The 10,473-nt window shown below is 33.1% G+C and overlaps 1 protein-coding gene across 1 annotated transcript; it reads right to left on the reverse strand.

Moving 5' to 3' along the window:
* Positions 1-4,707: 4,707 nt before the first annotated feature.
* On the reverse strand, positions 4,708-9,181 carry LOC114722109 (polyadenylate-binding protein-interacting protein 9). The gene is made up of 10 exons (XM_028908043.1): positions 8,587-9,181; positions 7,722-7,829; positions 7,568-7,612; positions 6,889-6,961; positions 6,677-6,789; positions 6,241-6,300; positions 6,022-6,069; positions 5,865-5,933; positions 5,178-5,239; positions 4,708-5,081 (listed from the first exon to the last, which is right to left on the reverse strand). Exons 1-10 carry the CDS (start codon positions 8,836-8,838, stop codon positions 5,024-5,026), a joined length of 888 nt encoding a protein of 295 aa, XP_028763876.1. The 5' UTR covers positions 8,839-9,181; the 3' UTR covers positions 4,708-5,023.
* Positions 9,182-10,473: the final 1,292 nt, after the last annotated feature.

The raw sequence follows: 10,473 nt of genomic DNA on the forward strand, positions 1-10,473 counted from the left end.
TTTGATGTTGACGAAAATTAATCTAAGAGGCATGTATAGCTGTCATCAGTTATATACACATATAATGACCATGTTATAAGGAAACGTGAGCACTTTTTCTTATTATGAAAAAAAAAATCTTTACTTACTTTGTTTATCTTCCCTTTTTTTCCCCCCTCTCACCACCACACAGATCTATTTTTATCCAAAATAAGAAACAAAATATTTGCTTCTAGATGCTTAACAAACTTTGGGTAAGCACTTGCATAAAACTGAGTCGTATAAAACTAGCTAGCTTATCGTGTCAAACATTATTAGTCAAATTTCCCATTTTGAAAAGAATAGATAAAGAAATAAATAAATAATATAAGAAAAACTATCCATATAGACAAAATTTAGCTTTACAATAATACAATAATAGACTTGAATAACTTTGGCAAAAAAAAAAAAAAAAAAGACTTGAATAACGAATGTTTTCTGTTGGCGGCTCATGCTGCTTATTCTAACCCACTTGAATATACATTTTTCGTGGCCATGAAACTTCTAGGGATCTTTCCTGAAGGAAAGTTGAAAAATTAATCTAATAGCTCCATAGTTTATAAGTACATTAATTTTAAAATAGCTTCTTATATAGTTTACAACTTTTTACTTTTTAAACACATCGCCAGCTGGCTACACCAAGTTAGTACTTATATTATTAATGTCTAATGATTTAATCCTAAATTGATAACGTGGTATAATATAGCTAATTAACAACTGTTTTGGCAAGTTATTATGCTGACTTGGACACCTAATCGGCAATTGGCCTGCCATTTGGAGAAATACAATTTTGTCATTGTTTTTTTTTCCCCTCCAATAGCCTTATTACAGCAGCAGCAGATATTTTTAATTAACATGTGTATTTATACCTTCATACGATATATTCAATTAAAAAATATAGTCCATAAAAGCTTGTGTGTGTGTTGGGGGGGGGTTTAGTTCCATTGTTATTAATTGTCTCATTAATCTGTCTTCCCACTCTGCTTTTAATCTTAGAGACATAATCTGGAAGTTTATTAAGTAGGTAAGACTAATTATTTTAACCAATCTAGAATCCGCGAGAATTACATCCTCGAAATTTCCTCGTTTCTTGTACGATTTTTTTATATGTCTAATAACTACTTAACGTAGAGAAGACGTATTACTTGAGGCCTTTATAGAATGATACATATGGTAGAAAGAAGCGATAATTTGATGAGACAAACATGTCGCAAATGGTCCAAGAAAAGAACATATACGAATGAAGAAATTAAATAAAGAATCTTAAGTTTTCTAGAAGCTGAAACTTGCTTTTTTCCCCCTTACCACCCTCTTTTATTTAAAATTTCTAATTATATTCCGTTTGAATACAACATTTAGCTTCTTCTTTTTTTCTTTTCCAGAAGCTGAATTCTAGAATACTCGGATAATTAATTAACAATAATTAGTAACATCAAGGGATTTAATAAAACTTCAAATCTAGGTGTATATATATAAGGGTCACTAAAGTAATCTTACCTTTCAATCTCAACAACACATTCATTTAAATGGAAGTCTAGTCTTTGTTCAGAAAAAAAAAAATAGAGGTTTAGTCAAATAACATTTTCATTTGCAAATGCTTTCAAACGTGAAATCTGCTATTAATTTTCCAAATGGTCTAACATGTTTTATCTAAAATATTTTTTCCCTCCTCACATCGCACTCCCGACTATTTAACCAAACTCTCCACAGAGAATAATTTTGATATTTTGTAAGAAATAATTTATTTTAACTATTTTTATTAATTTATGTAAAAATATTATTAGGTCCTTGCAATAAGAAGCGGAAGTTTTTTTTAAATATGTTTATTTTCTTCTTACTTTAACTGTACTATGTATGTATCTCTGCGCAAGAGAGGTTCACAGTGGATATATATATATATAAAATAAACTCTAATAAATCGTATTATTTGTGGATTATAATTAATACAGCTAACATATTAGAATGTACATATTGCACATACATGATGTGTATTAGTTAATTATAAAACACTTTCAAGGGGAAAAATGTTGGAAATATCTTGGGATCGAGGATCGAGGTTCGAAGGACACAAGAGATCACATGTATATAACTTGTTTGGCTACCAAGAAATAGAATGAAAATATATAAACAATAAGCGAAGAGCTTATCATGCGTCAACTTCTAAGACACTTCTCCTATTTCTGCTAACTATATGTCTAAGATTTACTTAATTCTCATAATTATTCATTCATATTATTATAATTATATATGAACGGTTCAGATTTGATGAGTAATCGCAACTTTAAATGATATTTACCGGACTTAGATGCGCGAGTGTTTAGAGAGAGAAAGAATAGACATTTAACCCAAACTACGAATATAGAGAAGACAAACTTAAATTTGTATATAACAGAACCATCGTTTTAGGCCTTAGCAAGGGTGAATGCAGTCGCAGATTGAATCATTTTCTAGAGAACACTCTCCCACGACAGTCCCAACAGTCCCATACTTGTCTTTGCATAACCTGCCACAAATACCTTCCAGGCACGCCGGCAAGTTCTCCGCCGTAACACACAATTCATTCATTTCTCTAAATTCTCCCTCCTCCATCGCTTCTTCAGCAATATTCCCTGCATCCATCCCACAAAAAGTAATGCTTCAGATCAGACAAAGGTCTTACCAAGAAAGGTCTTGTAATAAGGACAAGAGAGAGAGAATGTACATAATCTGGGATTTACAAAGCTCAATCATCGTGTGTTCCGACAATAACATATGTACGAAGTTGTTAATTATAGATGAGGCATACCAGAGATGAACAAGACGAGTACTGCTACAGCTGCAAATATATGGATGCTCTTCATCTTTTATTTCTTTGCTTTTGTTTCACAGTATGTAATTGTGTGTATTTATACGCTTAACCCATGCCTAGTACCAAATAAAGAACAATAAATGGTTGGATTTAGTGAAATTATCCAGTTGCATGAATCGCAAAATTTGTGAAAGATGATGCATGAATCGTTTTATAAAATCATATTTGCTAGTGAAACACAATCTACAAAATAGTAAAGCAACTAAATTTGAAAAAACAGGATGTGAAAGATGATGCATGATTCGATATTTAAAAAACGATAATAATTACATCCAGTTTCTTATAATTATGTTAAGTTCTTCCATTGAACTCAGCCATATATCTTTTTTTTTTCCTATGTGGGTTTAGTAGTAAAATAGAAAGAATTTAACAGTTATACATCAGGAATTAAATACTCTCATATGTGACTAAAATTTTTCTTTCGTATTTTTGTTAAATCTTCTTTCACAATGACACATTTAAAAACATATTAATGAATAATCCCGGTACCATATGGCATAAGAGCATTTTACTGTTTCCACATACTACTAATTATTAAAATAAAACAAAATTATAAAATTAAAGCTCTTAGAATATTTCATTTACGTGATAGAATCATAATTATGATATAGATTAATACACCATGCATTGCATTTTTATAACTTGATTTTATCGTACCGATCATATAAATAACTTACGCAATCAGTACATTAAATAATTTTCCCCCATGGCCATGACTTAAGCGACGAGCTCGCAGATGCAGCAGCCACCTCATACTTTCATCGTTTTGCTGTGTTTTCTACATTTCTATTAATAGGCTAGAAATTGATACTTGAGTTTGTAATCAAACAGTTTAAGGTTTTATCGTTAGCTTTGGAGTTTTTATTTAGATGTTTAGACCTGATTATATTAAAACAAAAAATCTCACAGGTGTAACATTTATGTGACCTAGATGACCCTAGTGAATTAGTTGAACTACTTTGATCCATTAAAAAAAAAGCTAAATAAATGATTACTTTATTCAATATATAATAATAGTATAAAGACTAATAATTTTTTAATTACTCCACCTCAACCAAGGTCAGTTATATCTATAAAACATCTTGCCATTGATAAGGCCTGGAAGAACTGGAATCAATTCCAAAAAAGGAGGGAATAACTAAAGAAAGGTACCCTGCCAAAAGCAGCCAGACGGGATTAATAAAATACCACACAGAGCATTGATTCTTCATAGCCCCCTTCTATCTGCATAGTTTAGATATGCTTCCTTTTCCTCTCAAGATTGGAGAACAAAGTGAATTCACTGTTCCAGTCAATCCTGCGGGTCATACATGTCACAGCCATAACAACGTACTCTGTTTCGTTTCAGAACAAAAATCCTCTGCACTAATAGATTTTTTTTCCTATGAATATATCTCCCAGTCAATGAATCAGGACCTGGCTTTCTAGGCAAAATGTTAGGTCAGTATTTATGATTAGGTTGTCCAATAAATTCAGCACATGTGAATTGTTTTCATAGAAACCCAATCATATGATGCTGACTTAAATATTTGCTCATCACTACCATAGTCCTCAATATTAGAACTACACAAATGATTTATTTTGATCCTAAATATAAAACTCAATATATTTTATCTCTCAAATTTATAATTCCCTCTCCCAAATATCCCCATCGATTGCACGTTAAAAAGTAATTACAATGTGTATGATTAAAAAAGATATTCTAAGAAAACCACATCGCATGCACACACACATATCTAACTAACTTAACTGATTTTTTTAAATATCTGTATATTAGTTATGTAGCTCTTATATTAAGAAGTGGAAAGAGTATGTTTTGTTAGAGAGCCTAGTCATAGACACATGAAAATTGCACCTTAGTTTTGCCCTTCCAATTGAGTTGTGACTAAAGATATTTTGAAGGACGTCATTCAGATATGCTGAATTCAACATTCAAGACAGGTGAACTGCGTTCAGTAAATCCGAAGACATGTTCAAATACTTTTCTAAGGATGAAGATGGCAAGTTTAAGGCAACAAACAGTAACTGCTGCTGACAGAAAAGATGGAAATACTGAAACAAAGGATAATTTCACCGCCCCTTCCAGTCTACACATCTCTCCGTTGAAAAGTTGGCTAAATAGTCTCTCTTAGCATTGGATTGGACCGGACCGAGCAGTCAACACGACATTGGGTGAGCGATCCTTGGCCTCACAGGTGTCTTTGAAGGACTTACCCTACATCAAGAGGAAGATACCAAATATGATTCAACTGAGCTCAGTTGGCATTTCCATAACCAACAACAATAGTAATGTCTGGCACACGGATCAAACCTGATAGGCTGAGTTCCCAAGAGCATCCCACTACAACTTAGAGCAATTATAGCACTTTCTGCCTGCTCAAGATGAAAGAACTAATTAGACAAGACAATGGTTTCTTTTGTGCAAGTGAACGAAAAACTACCCATAGCAGTAACCACAAGAAGCTATTACGTTCTTTATTGCGGTTCATTAAATGCTTGGAGACTTCGACAGTTCAATTTCAAAAACTCAATTTCATACAGATGCAACCGCTATAAGACTATATAAAGGAGAATTCAAAGAAGCCATAAAAAGAAAGGCAAGCAAAAGCAAAATGCAAATGTATTCAAATAGAAGTACGAAGCATAAATCCATCTTGCCTGCATAACGAGTGACTAATGCGTAAGGATCAATTTAATACTAAACGTGGTAGGTACTTCTACGGACTTATCCATTGGGCAGAGGTTTAAGAAAAGCTCAATATTTATTACTAACAAAAGACCAACAATGTTGCCTGTTGATAATTCATTCTTCAGCATAGTATTGCAGTATAACACTCCTACAAATTCCAGGTCATATAACTTACAACAAGAAGAACAAACACGAACAGAAACAAACATGGTACGCTGAGTAACTTGTCTAGGGCGGAAACACGTTTATAATTAAAGAAACTGTTTTCCAACAAAGTATTGAAGCGTTTGATGGTATTTCAAGACTTACAATTGCAAATTCCACAAAAGCAATTCGGGTTGAATGCACATGATCCCCTAAAAGCCTCAAGCGGGTAACCTGTAAATTATGAAGTTAAGGTCAACTATTTGACTCCTCAAATAACTTATTTCCAGCCAATAACATGAAAGAAGTGTTTTGATCTGACCTCTCCGCAAGCTGTTTCAAAAAAATTCTTCACTTCAGCCTGAGAAAGCTGCAATGAGATATGAAGGGTAAATTCAGTGAGAAGTCGAGAAAATTAGCCCTGATATCATATATGTAAAACTCCAATACGATTTTTTATTATACTGACAGAAATACGGCACAAATTGATAGCAAAAGGTAGCAAGCAAGCATTATACCAACAAAGTGAAAAGAGAAATACCTTTTTGTCAATATTTGTACAATAAACAGTCCTGCTACACATCTCCCGCTCATCATCTGACTGCACATCACAAAAGAAAAGGAACAACTGAGTGCACTGAAAAGCTTTCGAACCATAAATTCCCTTGACAAGAAGGATATATTATGTAATGGAAAGCATTATTGCCAATAACATATGACTGGAGTTTTTCTTGGAAATCGATTATTGAAGAGAGAGAAAACATATCAATCGAAATCATGACATATTTGACAGTTGCTAAACATTTGTCAGTGGAACCCCTCAAAAAGTTTCCTCAAATGAACACTAAAGATGAGCCACCAAATGGACTATATTATCACATGGCACAGAAGCAGCTGAATCAAGGAACAGAAAATTGTGTTCATTAAACCAATCTAACTACAGCAAAGTATAGAAAGAACAAGAAATTTATTCCAACCCTGGGTAGGAATGTAGGATTCACAGGAAGGATGGCAGTTTTTGAAGGAAGAACCCTGACTGGATAGTAGCCCAGTACAGTACCACCCAGGTTTAGAGCTGCTCTTGCGCCTCCTGTTGACACAAATTCCATGGAAAACACATTTTATGGATTCGAAAAAGCAAATGCCTTTTTTGTTTGTCTGTACTCTGGATTTGCAAGCCTAAACTTACGTTCATCTGAAAACTCCACAAATGCAAAGCGAAGGATTGAATGTGGGTCACCACAAATTCGGCAATCAATCACCTTCAACAATTTCAAAAAAAAAAAAAAGTCACAACCAGTGCAATAGCGTAAAAGTGCAGCCTTCCAAGCGCAAACGCATAAGATTAACTGAAGAGAGTTAACAACACCCAAAATAGATGCATCATATAATTGCTAAGAAGCTTATCCAAATTTCGAATGAACAGGTCCAAATAATTGTTTTGCTTAAAAATAATGAAACAGAAAACCAGATTCACTGTGAAAAGTATGAAACTTCATATCAGTTCCATAGTGATGCTCTATCAAACTGAGAAAAGTTCAACCAGCTTATGTGAAAAAAAACAAAGAAATACCTGTATCCAACCCCATTAACGGACCCTTGCGTGAGCATATTTTAAAATAAAGTATTGGAAGCCAGAGAGCAAGGCAAGCTATGTTCCTAGCTAACAAAAGAAAAAATAGAGATAACCATGCATGAAGGAAGAGTTCAATTTATTAAACTGTGTTCCACAAAGGAACGCATTATAATTAGGAGATGCATGTCTGATGCTCCGCGTGTGTGACCCTCTGAAGAAAACACAACTTCAGCTATATATGATCCACAAATATAGCAAAGTTATCAACCAATATTCATGAGTTACAACTTACTTGTCCACAACTGGTAAATAAGGCAGCAAGCCGCTCCTCAGTTACCTATAAAAGGACAAGAGACTATTCAAGTAGATAAACATTTTCTTTAATTAAAAATATGAGAAAAGACAACTTATGCCATCAAGAAGTTATTAGAGCCGATATAACTCACATGCTGATCAATGTCAGAAACATATACTGTTCTTCTAATGCTGTCTTCTCTTTGGGCCTTATGCACTCTTCCATTCAGCCTTCTTCCCTGATTAAAATTGCTTCTTCTCTGCAAGATATTAAAAATGATATTATTAAGACTAACCTCCGGATAAAAGGTTAGCTCAATGATATTATCATCTTTCTGACGGAAAATGCTATCGTCCACTATCTAGTGGTGGTAAAAAACATGCCTAACCCTCATCAGCAATGCTGTATTCTAAGTTTGAAGTTAGTCACAGAACTCAGTGAACAGTCAACAGTAATTGTCAAAATGATGAAAATTGCAGTTATCTATGCCAAATCTCAGGATATCCTAGTTCAAGGAAGAGAGAACTTGAGGGCAAACTGAAGCCTATCAAAACAAATGACTAACAGTGTAATACATAAGAAATAATAACAAAGTATGGAAAAGTCAAACTGCTGACCGATCAGAGTCGCTAGCTGCAGGGCAGTGATGGGGAGTTTCGACACTTTGCAAAAAAGTTTGAACATTTGCTCTGCCAGATACAAAATAAATAAAGACTGCGCAGAGCATAGACTGAGTTCACTTCTTGTAATATTTTAGATACAATTACAGGGGAAAAAGTTACAGAGAACAAAATTGGTCTGAGTGATCTTATAATTACTGAAAACACATGATCGGTTTAACTATTGTATGCAGCACTGGGTTAAGTCAGAATAAAATGGGTCCAAAATGAATTCCAGTACAGCACACAATCCACTTTGAGAGAAGAATTAAAAAACAAAAAGGACTACGAAAAAGAAAACGTCTACAAAAAATACGAAAATTAGAGATCAAGGAGATCAAAGAGGAATGACCATACCCTGCGATTGTTTGAGTAATTATCATTATCAGATGGCTTAACCAGAAAATTGTTGGGAAAGAACTGATTAGAGCTCAGATGACGAAGATGATTATGAGAATGCGATGATGGGAAAAACTCTTTAGCTAGAGGATTCAGCTTTGTAAACATATCAACAAGCTTCTGTACATTAAATTCGGTATCAGGCCTCGGCTTTGAGTCCAATTTGCTGGCAGCGGCTGAATCACCGGAAATCTCAGCAACCGCAGCCATAGAATCAAACCACCAAAGCAGCCGCAATAATTTACACTATGAAAACCTTAAAGATGATATTTTTAAAGTAAAAATATATATATAAAAGACGCAGAAATTCTTTACAGAAGCAAAAATGTGATCAGATTAAAACCCACTGTTCTTAAAAAACTTTACACACAAAAACCCATCCGACGTTGGCTCAGAAATCGGAGAATGAACTAGGGTTTTGAAAAGAAGTTTCAGAGCAAGAGGCAAAGGAGTAAGTATGCGTAATTGATGAGAGAGAGAAGGAAGAAGCTGAATTAGTGAAGTTGGTGTTTGGAATAACAAGCAGTGAGCGCTTGTCTTGGCTTTAGCCTCCCCTTTATTTTCTCTGTACTTTGGGCTTTGGTCTCAAATCAAATCGCAGATCAGAAAGAGAAGAATATAAAGGGAACACATTAAAAAAAAGGGTGGGGAAGCTAATGAAAAAGGTGACTTCAGACCAAAGCTTTTGTTCGTTTCTGATTTTATAATGATTTTTTCAATTAATGATTGGATCTATCATCCACAACTACTCATGTAAATACTGTGCACCGTGTTTGGTGGAAACCTGGAATTCTCAATTTTCATTTTTTTTTTCCTTTTTACCACAGTTTTTTAGCTTGTGAAATTTAGAATTTCTTTTAGTTGCAGATTTTATATTATTTTCTCATTTAAAACATTTTTATTGGTATATATATTATATTAAAAATGAGATTCGACTACGTAACTAATCAATTTTTATGCATTTTTTTAAATATATGAACGTGGACAACTGATTAATACTCCTTAAAATTAAGTACTAGTACTTTTAATTTATAATTCTTGAAGAAATTTTTTTCTTATTTCCAGAAGAAAATAACTGTGACGATATTTTGATTTCAATTTATTTATTTTATGAATTAAGAGGTGTTTGATGATTTTTAAAAGTACTTCTAAAAAGTATTTTTTTATAAAATAAAACAAATTCTTTTATATATTTATTTCATAAATCATAAAAACACTTTTAAAATTATGATTTGGTTTTTATCAAACACCTTTCATTAAATATTGGAGGAATGTGAGCTTTTGTTCTTATTCTGTTGATTTCATAGCGGTGCATGTTGATTCTGTCATATCACATTATCACTAATGAAAGTTTGTGCCCTTCCCTTGTCAATATCAATAAAGTGTTTTCATTTTCTTGCAATAGCTTTTCTTCTGTTTCTTAATATTCATATTTTTTATGCCCATTTTCGGGAGGGATTTTCTGCAGATCAAAAGGGGAAAAAGTGGATTTATCCTTTAGATGTAATATTTTTTTAATCATTTTTAGTGCCAAAATTCAAAATAATGGCAAGCATCGAACATAATGATAAATTTCATTGAGTCTTCATGGAAATTGAAAAGGGTATAATATTTAATTATTTATGTTAAGATCAAGGCGATGAAGTTCATTGATTTATTATAAATCAAAAAAGAGAAATTAATGCCACTGTAAGGGATGACTTTGGATGAAGAATCCAACAATAATAAATAAATTAAAGGAATAATTAAAAATAGGAAGCACTGTTGAGGACCAATGTCATGCCAATCTCATTATTTTAAAAAACAAGAATCTTTTGTTGCATATGGGATTTATTAATTAGTTTA

This window comes from Neltuma alba, unplaced genomic scaffold (assembly GCF_004799145.2).
Source record: "Neltuma alba isolate B1F8T4 unplaced genomic scaffold, ASM479914v2 tig00012081_pilon, whole genome shotgun sequence".
Lineage (NCBI taxonomy): Eukaryota > Viridiplantae > Streptophyta > Magnoliopsida > Fabales > Fabaceae > Neltuma > Neltuma alba.

What these genes read in the sequence shown, in the direction of transcription:
- LOC114722109 (XM_028908043.1), bottom strand. Translation starts at nt 8,838, where the DNA reads ATGGCTGCGGTTGCTGAGATTTCCGGTGATTCAGCCGCTGCCAGCAAA. An exon ending in TATTTACCAGTTGTGGACAA is followed by an intron (nt 6,962 to 7,567) that starts GTAAGTTGTAAC and finishes AAATTGTTGAAG; the next exon opens with GTGATTGATTGCCGAATTTG. An exon ending in TTGAAACAGCTTGCGGAGAG is followed by an intron (nt 5,934 to 6,021) that starts GTCAGATCAAAA and finishes CATAATTTACAG; the next exon opens with GTTACCCGCTTGAGGCTTTT.